This window comes from Salvelinus sp. IW2-2015, linkage group LG14 (assembly GCF_002910315.2).
Source record: "Salvelinus sp. IW2-2015 linkage group LG14, ASM291031v2, whole genome shotgun sequence".
Classification (NCBI taxonomy): domain Eukaryota; kingdom Metazoa; phylum Chordata; class Actinopteri; order Salmoniformes; family Salmonidae; genus Salvelinus; species Salvelinus sp. IW2-2015.
In genome coordinates, this window is record NC_036854.1 from 9,611,545 (window position 1) to 9,635,719 (window position 24,175).

At 45.9% G+C, this 24,175-nt stretch overlaps 1 protein-coding gene across 1 annotated transcript in view; it reads right to left on the reverse strand.

The window, feature by feature from the left end:
• nhsl1b (NHS-like 1b) overlaps nucleotides 1-23,902 on the reverse strand; it is a 49,911-nt gene extending 26,009 nt beyond the window's left edge. The window contains 2 exon segments of the mRNA XM_070446478.1: nucleotides 35-187; nucleotides 23,581-23,902. Coding sequence (XP_070302579.1) covers nucleotides 35-187; nucleotides 23,581-23,902 — 475 coding nt within the window.
• Nucleotides 23,903-24,175: the final 273 nt, after the last annotated feature.

Here is a 24,175-nt window from a genome sequence, read left to right on the forward strand (position 1 = left end):
TATGGTCATGTTTGTGTATGGTCGTGGTCCTTACCCCTCAGTGCGGTCTTGAGGTTGACCTTGGCCTGGCGGTGGAGGTCCTCTACGCAGGGCGGTCTGCTGCCGGGCAGGAACACGTTCTCCTGCTGGTGCCACGGGGCTGTGTAGTGGACCGTCCACTTGCTCTCCTCATCCAGGTTAGACACCGCTACGGAGGGAGGAGAGAGAGGGAAGGAAGTTAAATGATTTACAGTTTAAAAAGGCAGTCGTGTTTAACAATATAGGCTAGATGTGTTTTGGTACTGTTGTATGTCAGGGATAGGGACCGATGCTTTGAAATAAATAAGAACTTGGTGGGTGCTTATATTTGTTCTATTTCATTGGAAATGTTTTTCTTCTTCTTCAATCAAGCCGTCAACTTCAGGACACACTGGTGCAATTCATGTTCCATTTTGAAATAAAAACGAGCAGAAACCCCCCATGTTGTTTTCAATATATACTCTAAACCGTGGAGTCACGGCCAGGGACAGCCATTATCAAAAGCGACCCAGGAGCAATTAGGGTTAAAGGCCTTGCTCAAAAGGCACATCGAYAGATTTTTCACCTTGTCAGCTCGGGGATTCAAACTATCAACTTTTCGCTTACTGGCCCAATGCTCTAACCACTAGGCTACCTGCCACCTTACCCAGCCTATAGGCCAGCTGTTATTTATCTGGAGGTTGGAATGCTAATAAATCTTGTTTGAGTTGGAGTGGAAGGAGGGAGTGACATTTGTATGAAGGTGTGACCCTACACACAAACAGCTTTAACACTCCACTGTGATGCATGGTCGCGTGTAGCTCAGTTGGTAGAGCATGGCACTTGCAACACCAGGGTTGTGGGTTCGATTCCCACGGGGACCAGTATGAAAATGTGTGCACTCACTACTGTAAGTCACTCTGGATAAGAGAGTCTGTTAAATGACTAAACTGTGGAGGGCAATGGAAAGTGGAGGGAAGGTTAGTCAGAAGTTCCAACTGAAGAACATTACAATAGACACTGAGTGTACAAAACATTAGGAACACCTTCCTAATATTGAGTTGCGCACTTCAATCTTTTGTCTTGCACATTCACCCTCTGAATGGCACACATACATTTCTCAATTGTCTCAAGGCTTAAAAATCATTCTTTAACATGTCTCCTCCCCTTCATCTACACTGGTTGAAGTGGATTTAACAAGTGACATCAATAAGGGATCTTAACTTTCACCTGGTCAGTCTCATGGAAAGAGCAGGTGTTCCTAATGTTTTGTACACTCAATGTAGTTTTCAAAACAGCATGTTCTCCACTGAGAGACCAGGCTTCAACACAAAAACCCACGAAGAGCATTGTTTCAGACACTAGCCTACTGCCAATCGAACAAGCTAAGAAGACCTTCCAAAACATTGCCTCTCAAACAACTTCTCAAATGTTCAAAGAAGGTTTCTACCTATTTATTTATTTTATTTAACTAGGCAAGTCAGCTAAGAACAAATTCTTATTTACAATGACGGCCTACCCCGGCCAATTGTGCGCCTCCCTATGGGACTCCCGATCACGGCCGGTCGTGATACAGCCTGGGATCAAACCAGGGTCTGTAGTGACGCCTCTAGCACTGAGATGCAGTGCCTTAGGCCACTGCGCCACTCGGGAGCACAGACTAATCATTGTTCACCCTGTTTGGTTATTTCCTGGTCACCCAATATTGTCCAAACACAATCCTCAGGTCACATCCTGCACAACATCTCAACAATAAGGAAATAGAGAGGGTACAAAAACACACAACGAGTAGTGCCACCATCTGCTGTTTACATTGCCCATTACAAGAAAACACACACACACACACCACACACACACACACACACACACACTGGACTTACCGAGCGATTGTATCCAGACTAAAGTACTATCTGGGATTGGGAGACCACGTATCTCCATTCCTCTAAACAAACTCTCTAGTTCTGTGCCTGTACTGACTAACAACATGACCATCTATCTCAGGAAAAAGTCAGACAAGTAAGAACAGAAAGAGGAGAAAGTTGGGAGGATCCTGGAAAGGGGCAGGCTAAGGAAGGAGGTGTGTGTGTGTGGGGATGCGGGGTGCATGAAGGAGTCTTCCCACAGGTGCAAATGGGCCATCTGAGGTAGTGTGTGTTTTTTGGGGTTGAGGGGGGTGAAGGGTCCTTTTGACTTGACCCTTATTCATTCCCATATGTGCTAATGGACCATTAGAGGAAATGTGTGTCCTGTCCCTACAACTACCACCCTGTCCCCAACACAGCCCTTTGAGTGGCTCTGTTGAGAGCCCAAAAGGCCAAGGAGAAAGTCTCGGAAACACTTGGAATCCCCTGGGGTGGATGGTGTTCAAATGTTGTACGTTTAAACAGGTTGACGTCCTCCATTAGAAGGCCCCGGGGCCTGTCCAAATGTCAACAGTTGAACTGCCATTTGAACGGTGCAAAAGGCCTGAGGGAAAGGCAAATGAGATGAGGGACTTGGGAGGGGGGGTGTTTGTGTAAGGCAGGGGTTATATGTTTCCACAGGTGTGAAGGCGCCATCCAGTGTGCCAGTCCCTAGGGACCACAGGTGGCAGGGCCGACCGTTGGAGTGTTACGTGACGTCTGTTTGGAGTTCCTCTCTTCAGCAGTTAAAGTTGACACCTCTTAGATGGCCGGTTAACTACCTCTTTGGCAGGGAGAGAGGAGCCTTTGTATTTCTTCATGACCTTGCTCTTTTGCTAACCAACTGTTCTTTACAAACAGCTAGGCACATCTCGCCAACACATCGCTCTCCGTTCTCCTCTTCAAACACACACAGCTAAACCTTCTCATGTAGGAAAAGGAAACCCTGAGAATACGGAGACCCACCATACCATGTGGTTGAGAAGTGGGAGAATCATCGGAGGGTGAATGACACCCGTTGCTGCCACATGTCAGCCACATTGGCAGTGTGTGTGAGCTCTCAGTGTGTGTGACGGACCAACTGTGTATAAGTATCCTTGCATATCACCATCACACTGTTGTGCCAGTGTGTAAGACCTTCGTAAAAAGGATCAATCTGACCGGAYAGCACATCACAAGACCACACCACTGACCAATGGACAACGCTGGACAGGAGAACAGAGCTAGAGGGAACGGGACACGCAAACGTGCACATACACGCTCACACACTCCAAATATACACTCACATAAAGTGAAGGAGTTGACAACAGACACCCAAACATGCCTAACCACTCACATAAGGGCTACTGTTGCACCAGACTAACAGTGCATAGATAGGCCTACACACAACTCTAAATACACAAATGAAGTTACGCACTTGTATCCACTAGTCCCAAACAACCTAGTCAAAACACTGTCTCATACACAAACACAGCTGGGAGTATCCTCCAGCCCAGTCCATGCAGGTAGCTAGCTCTCCCCCCACCCTGGGGCCTGATGTGGTGAATAGAGCCAGTACAGAGCCACAGAGCCAGACCAAGGCCACTGGGACTATGGACATAAAGCCTGTATTGTCCCACAGAATCAGCCTCCACATCAGGCCTTTCACTAGTACAATACCCCCAGCCCCAGACAACCCCCRAACCCCATCACACTCACCCAGAAACACGCATGCTACCACAATGTCCACATCAGGCTCTTTTCAGTTGTCACCTAACCTCCCCAAGCACACCTCCCTCACTACCAGCACACAATTATCGCAGAGAGGAAAGAAAATCAAAAGTTGCAGAAACACACACAGAAACATGGTCCTCTTAGAATCTATATTTAAAAAGAATCCGTGCATATTGACAACTTCTAATTAAGCAATAAGGCACGGGGGGGTGTGGTATATGGCCAATATACCACGGCTATGGACTGTTCTTACGCACGACGCATCGAGGAGTGCCTGGACACAGCCCTTCGCTGTGGTTTATTGCCCATACACCACAAACCCCTGAGGTGCCTTATTGCTATTATAAACTGGTTACCAACGTAATTAGTGCATTAAAAATAAATGTTTTGTCATACCCGTGGTATACAGCTGTCAGCCAATCAGCATTCAGGGCTCAAACCACCCAGTTTATAATCCTGTATATAGCACTATAACCTACCAATACATACAGAGAAACAATCCCATGTGATGTGCAGGATAGAGAGGAATAGAGAGGAGGTATGCAGCAGGGCCAGAGGCTGATATCATCTACTACTGATTACTCTGCATCATCACATTGATAGGGTCTGGTGACAGCTGCAAGGTGCTTCTATCCATGCAACGTATCACTCCATAAAACACTCCTCTGTAGTTTAGGTTACCTACTGTATCAGTGTTCACGCCTCCTTTTCTACCTACACAGGTGTGTGGAAGGAGTCTGAAAATGCTGAGGTAAGGATTAACAAAGTTGATCTGAGAATTACAGTACACACGGTGCTAATACAGGATACACCTGAGATTAGGATAAGCACAAACAGCTTTCAGTAAGAGCATGTCACCTCTCGCGCACTCTCACATGCACGTCCCCAATCCCCTGACACACAGACCCTACTATCCTAAATTCATTCAGAATTGCCCCAATTTCTACAAAATCCAAGAGAGTGCTTCAAATGAAAGAGAGGGCACTTAACTCTAGCCGAGACGTTAACCCTTTAAATGCCTCTCCCACTGGTTACTAGGTAACAGAGAACAACAGTATGTACTCAGTCAGATCACAGAAACACCCCCCCATGACAACGTACTGTGTAACATTATCCACAACTTAAAACTCATTTTATGAAAAGTCCTCTCAAAGTGACACCTGATCTGTCATAACTGGGAAATGAATGATGATATATTTAATAAAGGGAAGGGAAGGAAAGGCAGAGAAAATGAAACCAAAGTGTCTCTCTTACCCTTCCTCTTGAAGTATTTAATGACAGATTTTAACGAGGTCCCGATAAACACCATTATTCCAGTCAGTCTTTATTTTCCTATAATAATATTAATAGAAAGGTCTTGTAAAAGCGACGCAGATGAGCGAGGGAACGAGGAGGAGGACAGGACAAACGAGTGCTGCCACCGCTCTTCTCCACTCACTCTATATGGTGGCTCTGCTCTGTGTGTGTGTCTGCTGTGTGTCTGCTGTGTGTCTGCTGTGTTCACAATGAGCCTCTCCCCCTCACACACATTGCCCACCCCCTCCCATCTCAGGCGCTGCCCAGACCTTTGAGGAACGCGCGCACACACACACACACAGCGGGAGGGGTGTAGAATCTGTTCCCTTGTGCTTTGGTTACCATGGTGTTCTCTCACCCTTTCTCTTCATTTCTCCCTATCCCTTTCTCTCTCTCTCTCTTATTCCCTCTTTTTCTTTCTCTCTCCCTCTCTCTCTCTCTCTGCAGGACTAAAGATTAAAGATTCAAACACGATGTAACAGTATGACCAGGAGTAATTATATTTAACTGTAAGGTATATGGATTTCATAAATACAGAATAAATAGGCTAGCCTACTGTGTTTCTCTCCCTCTCCACCACTCCCACTCTGGGACCTACCAAAGCGCGCTCTCTCTCTCTCATGTCTGAATCTCACATCTCCTCTCTGCTGTGAGTTTCTCTTCACTTCCCCAGGAGGCCTATGCTGGTCTGATATTTCCTCTCCTGTAGTAGACTTTAGTAGTTAGGGACACCACCTGCTTTGTACTCTGATGCACAAAGAAAGGACTGTTGACTTTTCTTAGAGACCAACAACTGTTCCTGACTGAATGTCTGTGTGTATGTCCCTTTTCATCTCACCACAACTCTGATCATTTTCTCCGTCATTCCCTCCCTCCCTCTCTCTGATCAGCCAGCCTGCTGTTAGCACACGGCCACTGAATCTGTGCCACATGAATATAGATCACATACAATCCGCCTATTGTCCACTCTGTTCAGCTTCTATCAGACACACACACGTACATACATACAAAGCACTATGGAGATACACACACAAGTGCACACACAAACTCAATTCTCTGCCTGCCCCTACTACTGCCCCGTATTCCTTTATGTCTTCCCAAATGGATGGGGGATGGAGATGGGAGGGGGCTGAAACTGGAGCTTGAATGGGATTGCAAATGATTGTTGAATTTGTGGGTAAAAGGTCCCCCCCTTCCAACCTCGTCTCCTCCTCTCCTGAACCTCTTTGCAGTGTACATTCACAATGCTGTGTGTGTGTGTGTGTAGAGTATGTGTGTTTGTGTATTTGACAGGTTCACTGCCATGCTCTAGTGTTCTGCAATGGCTGTGCCAGATTCACACAGAGAAGCATTCTGCAAGTTTCTCCTCTCTCTCTCCTCAGCAAACCTTACCCTCTCTCTCTCTCTCTCTCTCCCCCTCTCTCTGACTCCCCACGCTTGGTGTGGGGCTCCTGGCCTGTTCTGTGATTGGGGTGAGCATCACACCATCTGGCATGCGTACAGTATTAAGATAACATGCAAACGCAAGCCGGCCATGGCAGCAGTGATTACAGGACCTATTGTTCTGAACACAGAGGGACCAGTAGACACGGCTAACAGATCTGCCATATGAGGAGAAAACTAGACATCTCCTGGATTAGGCTTATCCACCCGTCTATCCATCCTTCATCTATCCTTCATCCCTCGCTTCATCCCTCTATCACAGACATGCTTTGAGGAGAGGAGACGCTCCAAAACAACACGAATATTAATCCTTCAAGCATTTCGCTATGCCCGCAAATCAGCTACATGTGTATGCGACCAATAAAATGAGATTGCTTTTGATACGCGGCTTGACAAACACACAGCATCAGGTATGGACCTCAGACTGAGGTGATGATCAGACCCGAGAAAGACGCCTTCCAAAAGGCACAACATGTCAACCATTGACTGTACAATATTTCATTTGACGTTTTCTATTGACTTCCTAACTGACTAAGTGTAGAACTTCAGTCTTTCTGAGAAGCCCTTTATAAAACCAGATTCATTAATATTAGACTAAAAGCCGATATATAGGCCTACAGCCCAAGATGTTGAGAAAGTAGGCCTATTGGAAAACAGTTGCTTAAACAAACGATAAGGAACAATAGAGGATGTGAGTGAGTGAGAGAGCGAGAGATAAACAAGTATTGTTGAATGAACCGCAGTCATAAAGACGTGGAGCTGACAGATGGATAATAAGCTGAAGTGAATGATGACCGTCTTCTGCTCCACTTTCTCTCGCTCCATTTCTCCCTCATTCCGTCCCATTTTCACACCTCATTTGGATCTCCTTCGCAACCCGACAGACGTGTCTTCACAACTACCCAGTGCTCATGCACGCGCAGCAAGTAATGAGATGAAACCTCCAGCAACACACACTCTCTCTCTCTTCCTGCACCCCCTTGCTACCCAGACAAACTCGCAAACCTCAATCCCCATCCCCTCCAGTCCCAATTCTATCAGTCAACCCCTGAACCCAACCCCCCCCCCCCCTAACTCACCCTCTTCTTCTCCATTCAAACATTATAAGACTATAAAACCTCCAGTAAAATCGCCCAAAGCATCCCTCAACACACCCTGCCCCCACCACTGTCAGAGCGCAGCTTTATTTCTGTAATTGGACTAAAAAGAGAAGAAGCCCCACTGAGCCCTAAAACCACGAGGTAGCCTGGATCCTCCACCTCAATCACCTAATGTCAATCTCAATCCATACCTTCTCTCCTTCCTTCTTTCAATCTCCACCTTCATGCATTCTCTCTCGCTCTCTCCTACTAAGGTCCTCTATATCGAGTTCCTTCCTCTCCTCGTTTTCACCCCTTATTCTGTTCTCCTGCTCTACCATGACCTTGCATCCCCTCTTCAGCAAAACAAAAACTCCAGGAAAATGGTGTGGGGAAAACAGACAAGCAAGAAAATGTGAGGTGGGGAACTTGTGTTCATTTTACAGGCTCTTATCCCGTATCTCTGAAACTACATGACGCTTGATAAAACCATAGAAAGTAGATCCCGGTATCAGACACATGACTCAAATGACACTAACTTTATTGACATATTGGTATAATGTTTAACTCTGGATAGGCTAGCATTCAATATCATACTTTTGAGTATCTCTTGAACATGTAAACAAATACCACGGAGCCACTTCGTCGCTCAGTATGGCTCCTCCCTCTCTCGTGTGAATTATTTATTAGTAATGCCGGACGTCTCTCGCACCCCCCCCCCCACCCTCCCCTTTTGTGCCTCTGACATGAAAGTGTAGAATGTTAGTAAACAGGAACTTGATCATCCTGCAGTGCCTTCCAGCCCTAGAGAAATGGACACGCATTCAAATCTATCAGCTAAGTAGAGACAGATCAGATCCGAGGGGAGGAGAGAAAGAAGAAGAGGGGAGCAGAGAAAGCGAGAATGAGGGGAGAGAGAAGAGAAGAAGGGGGAAGAGAGAAAGAGAAGAGGGGGATGAGAGAAAGAGAAGAGGGGAGAGAGAAAGAGAAGAGGGGGAGAGAGAAAAGAGAAGAGGGGGAGAGATGAAAGAGAAGAGGGGGAGAGAGAAAGAGAAGAGGGGGAAGAGAGGAAAGAGAAGAGGGGGAGAGAGAAAGAGAAGAGGGGGAGAGAGAAGGTGTTGCAAATAAAATTAGGCTACATTCTTCTCGGCATGTTACAGCACACTTTGAGGGCACGCACCCACACACAAGCACACATCGACCACACACACCACGCACACATCAGCACGACACACACAACACACACACACACACATCACAACACCACACACACACATCGTACATCACACACACACACATGGCACAGCAGACAACACACACACACACCCCACACACACAGGCCAGGTAAATAAACATGTCTGTTGCTCTCTGATTGATTCTTGTTCTTCACTGTTAATGACTTTAGCATGGTGCAAGGTTCCCATGCATCCACAACACACCCACCCTCTCTCTTGGAAACACTCAACCATAATAAACACACAATTGAACATTTTTGGACGGTATTCACAAGAAAGAAATAGGCCTAACCAAAGAGGCTGAGTAGAACGCTATACCACCTCTCTCAAAGTCCATTTTGAGTGACATGTCCTTCTGTTCTCAGCAGGCCACTCAGACAGAGGTCAGTGAGTGACCCCTAGTCCATACTCTCCCCTCCGTCCCCACCACTCTTCTTTTCTTTCACCCCTTCTACTCCTTTCTCCCCCTTTTCTGGGCTTTCCAACTGACCTGCTCTTTTGTGCAGGCTGAGGTCAGCACTGGGATTCCATCACAGTCAGCACTCACACGTACACAAACATGTGCGCACTGCACGCACGACACACTCACAAAACTTCAAAGGCTGGTTGTTGGACAAAAAGAGGGGAAACCAAAGAAAAACCAGGCTGGGACACAGAGTGAGTCAGGAGGACACAGACCGTATCCCTGGGTGTCTGGGGATAGGATGATGTCATCAAAGTGAGCCAGGGGGATCTGACATGAAATAAGGAGAAGAGGACATATTGTAAGCAGGGCCGGGACGATACCAGTATCGCAATATTCGTTAGCATCGTGGTAAGGAAACAAAACACGAAGCGGATTGAACTTCTTTAGGAAAACAGCCCTAATGTTGGAAACAAACATCATTATGTTGTCATCCCCCCTCCATCCCCACACACACCCTAACGTCACCCAAAACACCCAAACATGTTTACAAATCACAGTGGAGCCATTCGCTCCTCAGTGACTGTGTGTTTTTATAGCCCAGATCAAACTCTTCAGTGTTTACCATAGTAAAGATCAGGTCTTTACACTGCATTACACCAATCTGTTTTCACCACCTATTGAACACACCAATCTGTTTTCACCACCTATTGAACACACCAATCTGTTTTCACCACCCTAATTTCTGAACATCTACCAACTCTTTTTCACCCACCTAATTGAACACCCATATCTGTTTCACCACCCTCATTTATACACACCATCTGTTGTCAGCACCTCATTGAACACACCAATCTGTTATCCTACCACCTATATCAACACACCCATCTGTTGTCCCACCTATTGCAACACCCATCTGTTGTCGCCACCTATTGAACACACCCATCTGTTTGCAACCACTATAACACACCATCTGTTGTCGCCACCTATGAAACACCCATCTGTTGTCGCCACCTATTGAACACACCCATCTGTTCATCACCTAATGAACACACCCATCTGTTATCATCCACCTAGACACATCCCATTGTGTCACCACCTATTAACCACACCCATCTGTTGTCACCACCTAATTGCAACACACCCTATCCTGTTGTCACACCCATTGAACACACCCATCTGTTGTCACCACCTATTGAACACACCCATCTGTTATCACCACCTATCTGACACACACCCATCTGTTATCACCACCTATTTGAACACACCCATCTTGTCTAGCCCACCTATTGAACACACCCATCTGTTATCACCACCTATGAACACACCCATCTGTTCGCCCACCTATTGAACACACCCATCTTATCACCACCTATGAACACACCCATCTGTTATCCACCACCTATGAACACACCCATCTGTTATCACCACCTATATGAATACTTAAAGGGATAGACTATGTTCTGAATAGCAGCATCTTAACGAGTGCGTGTGGGAGTTGTGTGTGTTAGTGTGGATCGTTGTGTAGTGTTGTGCTGTTTGGTGTGGTTGTTTTTCGTTTTTTGGTCCATGTCACTACATAAGTCACCGATCGTTGTGCTGGTGTGTGTCGTTGTGATGTGTCAGTGCATGTGTGTACTCTCAGCGAAAATCTACTTCAGACCACTTGAGTTGGTAACATTTCATTCCAGTGGAGGAGTTGTTTTGTGCGCTTAGGTTGATTAAGTAGGCCACATTGTGTGTGTGTGTTGCAATGCTAGAAGAGATTGAACATATTATCTGCTACTTGAGTTGGTACAAATTAGAGAGTTTTATGTGCATTCAAGTCAATAGTGGAGGCTGCATTGTGTGTATTATTCTCTATGAAAGGGAGAGGGGCCTCCCTCTATAGGCCTCCCCTCTATTGTACTCCATGAGAAAACCTTCCAGACAAGGACACCCTGCTTTGAGTGCAGCGTGAGACCAAAGACACCATCACTAACATATTCAGTCCCTCCATATGTGCAGCTGCATGTGAGGGGATTTCATCTAGCCTACAGAGAAAGCCATTGGTGCAGTGGAGATAAATGATACATGTTTTGTGTCTGTTCAAACACAAAACTATTCACAAATAGGTGAGCATGAACAGATGAAATGCTCCTTTGAAGAGTAAAAGAACAACATGAAACATAACATCAACTGTAAAGACGTAAAGAGTTGAAAAAGAGATGGAATCAAAAGGAAAAAAGAGTGAGGAAGAGACCAGAGGAAAGCTGCATACGTGCAAAATTGTTCAAACTTCAAAGCCAAGGTTCTCTTGATGTGGCATAAAAGCACTCAGTGCTGAAAAGAACAAAGGAGCCATGTGTACTGAGAGAAAGGAAAGGAATGAGGATAGAATGAGAGAGGTCAGAGGAGAGGTAAGGCCTGTACAGAGAAGGACTGGAAGGAAGACAGACAGATTGGTCAAAGCTTGTCTGCATGAATGAGTGTGAAAAAACAAGTCACCACCTTAGTTAAATAGAGTTGGGTTCGCTCACCTGTAGCCTAAAAGGTGAGAACTGGGTTACACACACAGCAGGGTCAGTGCTCATGACTCATTGCTGTCCATCAATTCTTGACCCAAGCAGATCCTACAGACCCTTTGTAATTCAAGCTAGTGTGCGTGTGTGTGTGACCTGGTGGATGCCTGTGCAATGGGTGACTGCAGGGTATTTAAAGGTCACCTGGGTATTTAGTACACATGGTGGATGGTCATTCATCCATCCAGACCAAAGTGGTGTTCTCTCCAACAAGCTTCCTTCCCCCTCCTCATCAACCTCCATCTCTCTCTGGGGAGACCCTGAACAAAGGATCTGTATCAGATCCCCTCATTCCCAAAAAAGGGGCTTTATCTAACAACGGACCTTCTTTCTACTCTCCCGCTCCACTCCCAATGGAATACTTCTGTACCTACAATCACTAGCTAGACATTCAGAGAATGCCTACTATAACACCTCTACTTCTCCTGGACAACAGTCTCCATTACGGAGCTAGGAACACAAGCATTTCAATACACCCACAATAACATCTGCTAAATATGTTTACGTGACCAATAACATTTGATTTGATACTGTTTTTTAAAACCTAGGTTGTACCACTCCACTATACCTGAGGGAGAGACCGTGAAGCTCGTTAGTGTAATCAAGCAATGAGCTGAATCACATTAACCCTCAAGGCTCCAATGCCCTGAGTCTGGAAAAGAAAAGCACAAACAATGTTGACTCTCAACCAAGAGTAACAGGGAGGTGCACAACACCTAAATGGGTCCCACACACTTTCAAACCTGGGGACCTTTAAATGTTAGCATAGAGTCAAATAAAACAGGTGTTGCACTTTAAATGTGTCCCTGTGTAAAGCAGCCTCTCAAAATGTTATTTTATGAGCTGGCTGCTTTGTCCATCTGCAGTATCGGTCCCAGTGGARAGGCTGGTAGTTCTGTTCCCGGCCCCCCGTCACCCGTGATTTGTGCATACCTCTCCCCCTCTCTTTTAGAGAATGTAAATCTAACCCCATTTGCCTATTCCCCTCTTGACCCCAAAATGGATTGGTGGGAAACTCCTAATCCTACTAGTCCTCCTTCCACCATTTCTATTTCAGTCATTTAGCGCTCCTATCCAGGCCAATTACTATCACACATGCAAGTAGCCTAGTCAAATAAGGAGGCTCTAAGGCTGCGTTTACACAAGCAGCACAATTCGGACATTTTTTCCCACTAATTGGTCATTTGACCAATCATATCAGAATTTATTTACTTCGGAGCTGATCTGAAAAAAAAGATCAGAATTGGGCTGCCTGTGTAAACGCAGCCTAATAGTCCTGCTCCAATGCAGAGTGGTCCATAGCCTCTGCAGTGGTTTAGAGCTGTATTTTACAAAGCAGTTTCCTTGGATGTCTTGAAGTGTGTCTTAAAACAAAATGCATTACTGTTATTATTCCGTAATGACCATTACCATAGTCCAATGGCCGTGTAATATAGTCTAACACTGGTTTATTACATTAGAGCATCATCTAGTCCAATAAAGACATAGAAACCCCATAAAGAGGCCCAGTCTACATTACTGGCCAGCCAGTCTGGCTCCATAGATATTGATCTGAGAACCATCAATATGACTACACTATCCTCTTAGGACTGATCACATCAAGACAAGACGAGGTGTGTGTGTGTGTTTGTCTGTGGCAAGTTCTGTAATCTCCTTCATTTTCCATTTCCACCGGCAACCCAGTCTTAACACGTCCTTGTCACTATGCAGAATCATACCAGATTCATCGCTCTTTTGGCTCCCTTTTGTCATTCCTTCTGTACATAACACACACACACACACACACACAACACACACACAACACACACACACACACACACAACACACACACACACACACACACACACACACACACACACCACACACACACACACACACACACACACACACACACACACACACACACACCATCCTCTCTCTATTGGGGCGTATGCTGGCTGTAGTGATGCTGACCTACATCTCACACCAGCTCCGTCTGTCTATATGTAGTCTACTGCTGTCAACTCTACTCTCCATAGGGGAGGTGGGCCTCATAACAAGATTCATTGAATTAACCTCACACACACTACAATACATTTGATCTGATACAAACACACAGATATGAGTGCTTTAGTATGGGTCTACAGGGTCTGGAACAGCATTTAGGGTGGCAGGTAGCTCAGCGTTTAAGAGCGTTGGGCCAGTAACCGAAAGGTTGCTGGATCGAATCCTCAGGCCGACTAGGTGAAAAATCTGTCAATGTGCCCTTGAGCAAGGCACTTAACTGCTCTTGTATGTCGCTCTGGGTAAGAGTGTCTGCTAAATGACTAATTTGTAAGTCGCTCTGGATAAGAGCGTCTGCTAAATTACTTAAATGTAAATGTAAAATGTATAGACAGAGTATTATACTGCATGTGTAAGAGTTGACACTGTCCAGTGCCCCATAGGTGATTATCATTGCATTAGTGGGAGTCATGATTAGTGAGATTATCATAGCTATCATTGGGTCAGCAAGCTAGCTATAGATGACCTTGCTTAGACTACTGTATCCATGCAGGACACAGCAAGGTAGCCTGTTAGCTTCCATGGTTAACAGTGAGACGTTTGTCTCATTCATACACTGAGCCAGACAGACTGGGTTACTTTAGGGTAAGTGCCTCCACTAGCTCAAGGACACAGAGCAGCAAGCCACTTGGGGCTGCACGGCATTTCAACGTAGGAGGAAGAGAGAGGAAGGGAGATCCTGTGGGTGTGTCTTTGTTAGGGGAGAGCAGGCACTTTCATTTGACCCAGTTTAACATGGCATCTCACCTCTCATCAGCCACAACAGGCGGTCATGGGGGACCAGGTCTAACAACCAATCAACAATCCCCTTTACCACACGAGGACCAATCCACGCAGGACCAGGAAGAGAGCTTGTCATTCAGATAATTTCCTACTTGTGTGATTCAACCAATCAGTGGGGATGGATGTTGGGTCTGGTGGCCCGGCAGTGACCATTGTTGATTTCCCATAATTCTCCATGTGCTTGATTGACTTTGGATTTGTCTGGCCAATCACATTGAACCCCTCCCTGCTGGATCTGTCTGTGACAGTCATCCTGTGTGTGTGACCTTGGATTTATCCAACCTATCACATTGACACCCCCCCTGCTGAGTGTGTGTGTGTGTGTGTGTGTGTGTGTGTGTGTGTGTGTGTGTGTGTGTGTGTGTGTGTTGTGTGTGTGTGTGTGTGTGTGTGTGTGTGTGTTGTGTGTGTGTGTGTGTGGTGGTGTGTGTGTGTGTGTGTGGTGTGTGTGGCTATACGCCAACAGGATATGACCCAAAACCAACCCATAATGATCACTTCCTACACAACGCCCAGTGTTCCAGTCCCCTAGCAGAGCCCCCCCATCATATACAGTCTCCATACATAGTAAATAGGAACAGATTACACTGTCTCTGACGGCACTCACTTTATTAGGTAACATTATAGGACACAACAGCAGTAGCCGTCTAGCCAAACCCAGCCCACACTGTAAATACAGTATTGTATTGACTCTGTCTCTATACCCATCTGTGTGTGTGTGAATCTGACCAGAACCTAACCAGGTCAGCCTGATGTTAGGACCATAGGGGTTGAGATTGTCTAATAGTCACAGTAACAACCCAGATAAGACTATAGGGCCCATTACCTGTATAGTAACATACTGTACCACAGGTGTAGTACCAGCAGGCTGTAACATAGTGACGTCAGTGAGTGTTTCTGGCCAGAGACAGATTAGAGCTCCTGGGACCACATCGACATGGAATCAGTATCACTGAACATGCACACTAAAAGCATTCTGGGATCACTGGTGTCATCTGTCCAAAGTGACAGGGGGATCTATGTCTGGGTGCTCTCTGTGTGTGTGTGATGCGGGGGAGGGGATCCTTAGACCTTGTCTGGGAAACAGGCAGCCCCTAAAATCCACTTAACCCCTCCCTCCGTCCCTCCCTTTCTCTCTCCATATTCAACCCCCAAATTGCTTAATAAAAAACCTCTCACCCTTTCCTCCCTCTGCTCCCTCCCTCACACCCCACTGTCACATCCAAGTCATTATGGATGGAAGGATTAATAGAGAAAGGCACCATTCAAATACAATGAGTGTGACCCCATAATGGTCCCCCAGGGAAACAAGGGTAATTCACTGATCAAACATCCCAAATTAAAGACCCTGTTGTTTTGAAATTAAATTTGACATGACGCCAAACTTCTGTGTGGGGTTAAATTATAAAAACCTGTAGTTCTATTTGATAGAAAATTACCATTGGATTAATTACCTAAGGTAGTTAACATAATGTTATGAATATGTTAATTCAATTATATTAATCATTTCTGTGAATTAAAGGGGCTTTTCCAAATGCTTTATTGCTACACATGGTTAGCCCATCAGCACTATTAGCCCATCAGCACTATAATCATTTGACAACAGTGGTCTACTATCCCTACACAAGAGCAGTCTACAATGGTGCTGCTGTTAAGTTAAGTAGTGCCACCATGTGGTAGAAACATGCAACTGCAGACCCAATGGAACGACAAGTACTGAACGCAATTCCATTGTTTATAATCAAGTGGGAAAAAATTGGAAAGTTTAAAGTTATCTAAAAACATTTAAAAGTAGTTTAATTAAGCTACAGCCATTTCACCAACTTCAGTCATGTAAACTGAGTCCCTGTAGTTTCATGGCCATAATAACGTGTGCCTATTCCTCTGCACTGACAACCAAATGTGCTTTTCTTTCTTACCCCAACGATTTTCACCATAATCAATTTACACATGAGGCGTGGAAGCCCTCAAAAGAGGGTTGCCATGGTGAGGATGGCTCATTAGCACGGCGGAATTAAAAGAGCCTCTTAAAAACACAGCAGCATCCCCTCTTTACTCTCCTCCTTCCCTCCCTCTTTCCCGCTCTCCTCTGTTCTAATGAGTCTCTACAGCGTAAAGGGGAGCTGCAGCATATTCAGGATGCTTGGCTTAATGGAGCCTCCAGCTGATTCACTCATAAAGGGCCTGGGGCCGAGGATAAGCTGGGGTTTGAAACAAGGGTAGGGGGTCCAGTATTGATAGGTGGGGGCGGAAATTGATAATTACATATCACAATATAATTTTGGGACATTATTATATCGATATTTGACTCCAAGTGTCTATTTTGTATTGTTTTTGCTACTGTAAGTAGAGGTAGCTGGCGCTAGTCTGCTGTACCTAAGCCAAAACTCTATAGCTCGTTGTCCATCTTCTATAGCGTGTTCTCCAGCCAAGATGTTTCCGCACATTTATTTCTCTGACTGATCAAAACTTGTTTTCGCATGCTCTCTTGTCTCTTCGCAGCAGATATATGGTGAGAAATATGTTTGGAACATCAAATCGCAGTATCGAACCGCAAGAATCGCAATGCATTTCTTATCGGCACCTAAGTGTTGTGMTAATATTGTATCGTGAGGTCCCTGGCAACTCCCAGCCCTAGGGTACAGGGTCTATGGCTGGGGTTTGAAACAAGGGTACAGGGGATCCAGGTTCTAAGGCTTGTGATGGGGCTAGGACTCTATGACTGGGGACATAGGACTAGGGCTCTATGACTGAGGACCTAGGACTATGACTGAGGACTAGAGCTCTATGACTGAGGACCTAGGACTATGACTGAGGACCTAGACTTAGACTTAGGGCTCTATGACTGAGGACTAGGAACTCTATGACTGAGGACTCTAGGACTCTATGACTGAGAGGACCTAGGACTATGGCATCTATGACTGAGGACTAGGGCTCTATGACTGAGGACCTAGGACTATGGCTCTATGCCTGAGGACTAGGGCTCTATGACTGAGGACCTAGGACTATGACTGAGGACCTAGGACTATGACTGAGGACCTAGGACTATGGCTCTATGACTGAGGACCTAGGACTATGACTGAGGACCTAGGACTGACTGAGCACTAGGGCTCTATGATCGAGGACCTAGGACTATGACTGAGGACCTAGGACTATGACTGGAGCACTAGGGCTCTATGACTGAGGACCGAGGGCTCTATGACTGAGGACCTAGGACTCTATGACCTGAGGACCTAGGACTCTATGACTGAGGACCTAGGACTATATGACTGAGGACCTAGGACTATGACTGAGGACCTGTGGACTATGACTGAGGAACTAGGACTATGATCGCAGGGACCTAGGACTCTATGACTGAGGACCTAGGACTATGACTGAGGACCTTGGACTATGACTGAGGACCTAGGACTATGACTGAGGACTAGGGCTCTATGACTGAGGACCTAGGACTAGGGCTCTATGACTGAGGACCTAGGACTAGGGCTCTATGACTGAGGACCTAGGACTATGACTGAGGACCTTGGACTAGGGCTCTATGACTGAGGACCTAGGACTCTATGACTGAGGACCTAGGACTAGGGCTCTATGACTGAGGATCTAAGACTAGGGCTCTATGACTGAGGACCTTGGAAAAGGGCTGGGGCTCTATGGAACCGCGGTTGAGAATGAAGAATAAGACAAGATAATATTATGCTATTCAACCCCCTTATTAAAGGGCAATGCGCAACTGTGAATAATCATGCAACTCTCCTCTGAAGCCAATTGTAGCCACTAAAACATGCAGTACCCAATCTGATTGTATGAAGGGTAGGACTGGGAGCAACCCAGAAAGACCTCAGTGGAAGCAGCTTGGAGCTGATAAAAGCCCAAGCTGATCAGAGAAGTAATTAAATAAATGAGTTTGAGCCAGGCCATTTAGTGCTTAAACACTGTTATCCTGTACTAGGCCTAAATTAAACAGGGTAACACACAGCACTACGGTTGAATTAAATATGGCTCGGGCTGTACTAGTGAGGACATGTAAACTGCACTAATGACTCCATCCTATCAGCCTACTATTACTACTAGCCTCCTGGAAATGAAGCTCCAAAAAGCACACTACAGGCCTAAAACAGGACTGCATGCTTGAGCGCACACACACGCACACACACACGYGCACACATGCACTCGGAATTAACTCACACAAGCAGTAAACAGGCTTCTCCACCTAGCTACACATATTCAGGCTGTTAATACTATTAGACAGCAGGTCAGTAAAGATTAACTCTGTATGGCCTTTCAACTCAACCCTCTCTGCAATGTGTCAGCGCTGGGCAGAATGGAATGTCACCTCACACACGATCATCTGGAAAACATCCCCACTTAACACAAGACAGGTGATAGGGGCACAGCCCAGGAGAGGGGGAAGGGGAGGGGGTGAAAGAGGTAGAGATGTAGAGGGAGACCCCAAGGGGTAAGGGTGTCCTTTGTAGCTCAGTTGGCAGAGAGCATGGCACTTGTAACACCAGGGTAGAAGTTTCAATTCCGGGGCCCAACCATACGTAAAATGAATGCACGCGTGACTAAGTCTCTTTGGATGAAAACGTCTGCTAAATGGCATATATTATTATATTATACCGATAGGGTCTGACTTACCCAAAGCCCTTTGTATGTCATCACTGCAACGCTGTCTAAATATAATTCATAAGATCAGGCTCCAGCCATACACACACTACACCACTAGGGGGCTCTCCATCCTTTACGGCTCTCCATCCTTTACAGGGGCATCAGCCAAGCTTAGAAAATAAACCACAGGGTTATCCCTAATAATGTAATCAACTCCTTAAGTAAAAGTCACACAGATGTGACAGTGTGCAGCCCCACTACCTGTCACAGACCAACAGGAGGACTCAGGTCTTAGCCACACATGATGGAACTGTCACCTATTAGAGCTTAACAAGGCAGGCGTCCCTCCATTACTCACAGAACTAACCATGCAGCACCAATTACTCCTTCATTCAATGCCGAGGGGCAGAGCCAGGGTAACTGAATTAGGCTTGAAGGGACGTGGGGTTGGTGAGGCACACAGGCGGGTTAACACACACACACACTTCATCAGAGACATGTAAGCTTGGGGAAATTATAAGATTTTATGAACAAACATCTTCCATTATGGGTCATTCGTGACTTTGGAGTCAAGATTGTTTGTGTGTGTGTGTGGGGGGGGGGAGAGAGAAACACAGAGACAGACACAAAGACAAAGAGCAAGAGAGAATAAGAGGGGGGGGGGGAAGAGAGAGCGAGAGAAAAATAAACTGTTTGGGCTAAATCCTCTATCCCACCAAGATCAGCTATCACACTTTCTCAAACTTTGTCCTCAACCTGCCAACGGTGGGATTCAGGGAAACTGTGTGTGTCTGTAGGGGGGGGACTAATGTGTAACAAGTGTCTTTGTGACTGTTCCTGTTCAAATCCCACAGTTAATCAGGCAGAGGAAGGACAACTACTTTTGTGTTCCCCTCTCTCAGCAGGGCCATCTACACACACACACACACACACACACACACACACACACACACACACACACACACACACACACACACACAACACACAACACACACACACACACACACACACACACACACACACACACACACACACACACACTTCTGGGGCATGGGTTGACACCATTGTCTAGTTTTCAACGATGAAATAAATCCTCTTATCCTTCATCTCAACCTCTGTTTCCATCTCCTCAGCGATCACCTCTTCTATAGCTGTGTATGTATAGCTATAAACCATGCTAATCCATGACTAGATAAAGGAGAGGTGCTTGACCAAACGGGTAATGCGGTCCGATGTAAGGTGTGTTGCTGACCGTGTTTAAAGCGTGGAGTCAGCCTCAGTCATGTCACAGAGATATGACTAACTAGGTCAAGGTAAATTGAACTCTACAGTCTGAACCAGATCACAGAGAGAAAAGGAGATGTACAGAGCAGGGAAAAAGTATTTGCCCCCTTTCTGATTTTCTCTATTTTTGCATATTTGTGATACTGAATGTTATCAGATCTTCAACCAAAACCTAATATTAGATAAAGAGAACATGAGTTTACAAATACCCCCAACATTATACTTATTTTATTTATTGAATTAACAAAGTTATGCAACATCCCTGTTTGAAAAGTAATTGCCCTCTTACACTCAATAACTGGTTGTGTCACCTTTAGCTGCAATGACTCCAACCAAACACTTCCTGTCGTTGTTGATCAGTCTTTTACGTCGCTGTGGAGGAATTTTGGCCAACTTTTCCATGCAGAACTGCTTTAACTCAGCAACATTTGTGGGTTTTCAAGCATAAACGTCTCATTTCAAGTCCTGCCTCAACGTCTCAATTGGGATTAGGTCTGGACTTTAAGGGGGCAATTACTTTTTCACACAGGGGAATTGGGTGTTGCATCACTTTGTTTATGAAATAAATAGGTAATTGTTGTGTTATTTGTTTACTCAGGTTCCCTTTATCTAATATCAGGTTTTGGTTGAAGATCTGATAACATTCAGTATCAAAAATTGAACATTTGAAAGGGGGCAAATACTTTTCCGGAGTTATGTTATGTATATGTAAGGCATGATACGAGACAAAGCACTCTCATTTACACTAACCGCAGTCAAATTCCCCATGCAGGTTTCCCTCACCTCCCTCTAGTTCTCAAAAAATCCCACTAATTTCATTAGGGCCTATTTCCATTTCCCATTACTATTCCAGAAGGAAGCCTGCTCCTCTGCCACTCAGAGGTCCTCTGGGCCCCCAGGGGACCTGTTGGCTGGGATTGGTCAAACCCTGGACCTGCGTGTGTATGCCCACTGGGGGGCTTATGGAGGATCTGGAGAACACCTGCTACACATCTAAACTGGTAACTAAAGAACATGAGAGAGGAGGGAGGGAGAGACAGACAGATAGAATGGGTAGAGACCGGATACTGTAAGACAGGAAGGAAAACGGTGAATAAAGTGGAAGCTGTAAAGAGAGAAGAAGAGCATAGAGGAAGAGAGATGTAAAGAGAGACAGGAATGAATTACACCTAGCCTCAAAGCTCTGTGTCAGCTGCCGTCTGTTCACCGTAGTGTAAATACAGCGTGACTAGAGTGTTAATACAACGTACAGCGCAGGCACAATACTGTACCAATGTGGGCAACATCTTGAGCTGTCACGGCGCATTAACCAAAACAGGCCTGAGCAGGGACGCTAGTCTGGCTCGCATTGTTACGCTAAACGCATAAGAATAAGTGATTCATCACACACACACACACACACACTCAGGCGTGCACACACACACACACACGCTTGTACACACACTCAGGCATGCACACACACAAGCGCAATATCATAAAGACTCAGTACAGTATTAGGCTAGCTGCGTTAAAAGACAACAACATTTTGTTTATTGACCAATGACTATAAAAACCTCCTCTCTCCTCACCCCATTCGATGGGTTCTATATTAACTCTCCAAGGTGAAAGTCAGTCACCTCTGTTACCTACTACTGTCCCCCACGTCACCACATCCTGTCATCTCTGTCACAGTCCAACACAGGGATGTCCCATCACCCCCAGCAGCTGGCTAATGTTCAGGGTTCCCAAGGGTGGGGTGGACGGGTGCTTCTTTATTTGTGTATCTTACTGTAAATTCTGATGTCCGGTGTCTGCACTCAGCACGCATTGACATGTTCGGGTTCAAATACACACACGGCACCCATACATTACAGTAACTGCAAAACATTCAGCATATTTCTAGAATTTAGGAAGAGAAAGGCCTAGAAAGAAAAATACTAAGACTGACTTTTATCATGGATGGGATGTTTATGTGCTATCAATGAATGATAATATCTGGGTTCTGCTCCCAGAGGTCGTGTAACTAACTCCCTGATGCCCTCAGCTCGGCCGCCAGTACCTCTGCCACCACTCACAGGTCAAAGGTTAGAGGTCACCACAGCACACCCTGATGACACAACAAATGACCCCCAACAAAGGAGTCACACACTCGCTCKGACTCACACACCACACACCCTCACACAAACCAAGGACAGACGGCACAGATCACACAATTCCAACTACTACAAATCACATAATGGGAGGAGACAAAGCACCGGCTTGAGAGTGGCTGTACCACATGTCTCCCATAGAAACACACTAACACTGTTCAAACAGGATAGTCTAAAACAACATTACTGCCAAGGTCTGTTCACAACAACAGATTTGTCTCTGTCTGTAGCAAAGCCACTATGAGCATTCCAGTGTTTCCCCTAGGATTTTTTTCAGCAGCAGTGGCAAAGTTAGCGTAGGGTATGGGGAGGGGTTGTCGAAGTGGGCGTAGCCAATGGGCGGTCTCTGACCCAACATTTTAGAGGCCCTTCTCTTGGCCACAGAAACAAAACGTTGCTGTTTTAAAGCTAATTTCTGCAATTATTCTACACATTTTGCCATGGGGCTGAGAGAAAATGTGCAGTTTTAAAGATAATTTCTACACATTTTGCAATGGCTTATGCTACCTGAGTGACAATTTCTTTGGGGGAACATTACCTTGTTGGAATTGTAGATTCTCCCTAACTGTCTAGTTTTTATTTTGGTGATTGTTAGTTCTCTCTTATTAAAAATATATAACTCTACAATATTTTCTACATACTTTATATCTGGTTTTAGTAGTTTAAGTTTACACTGAAAATGTTTTACCATCCCAATTTTTTGGAGTGGCAGCAATGATTTAGCAGCGGTGGAATATAGGGGAAACACTGCATTCACACTATAGTATAGATTAGAATATAAAGCAAAGCACTACAGACAAGTCCAAAGCCCCAGAGACTCCTCCTGCCAGGACTGACTAGAAAAACAGCCACTCTAAAGCCCAGAGACCAGTCCATAGAGGCAGAAGAGCAGTGTAATCTACCATTGCAGTCCAACAGTTCCAACCACGTGTGTCTCAACAGCACACAACAGCCTGAACCCAACAACACACTACTGTTTCTGTCACATAACAACCAGTAAAACCCTCATTCTAAAGCCGACCGACTCCAGTCTGAGTAGTGTGTTCTGTTCTACCTTGGTGAGAAGTTCTACCTTGGCGAGAAGTTCTACCTTGGCGAGAAGTTCTACCTTGGCGAGAAGTTCTACCTTGGCCGTCCTGGTAGGTGTGTGTGTGTCCCAAGGAGCCCTTGGTCTCGGGTCCTAGCAGTCCCGGTTTGGGCGTCCACAGAGAGTCCTGTCTCTGGTGGACCTTGGTGGAGAGCAGGCGTCGTCGCAGGCTGCCCTCGGGCCTACGGATGGGCCCTGAAGCATGGGGCTGGACTGGTAGGTTGTTGCCCATCTCGGAGGTGGTGTGGAAAGCCTTCTTCCCTCCCGAGTCCTCATAGCAGGCGGCCTTGTGCCAGCAGCTGACCACCGGCTTGGAGGAAAGGCACTGCACATATGCGATCATCCTCTCTCTGTCTCTAAGACCCTCGAGCCCCCCTCTTGGCCCTCCCACTTGGGACAGGGGCTTGTGTGTGCGTGTGTGTGTCACCCTCCTATTTTCTCTCTCTAGCCCCTAGACCCTCAATAGGACTCCCCCTTCTCTCACCCCCCCTCTCTCCAGGAAGGATGAAGGGATGGGAGGGGCTGGTTTTCATGATTTTAAGTTTTTGCAACCCGCAGGGGACACTCTCCTCCCTCCAGACCACAATCTCCAAAAGGCAGCCTCTCCCCCTCCCAC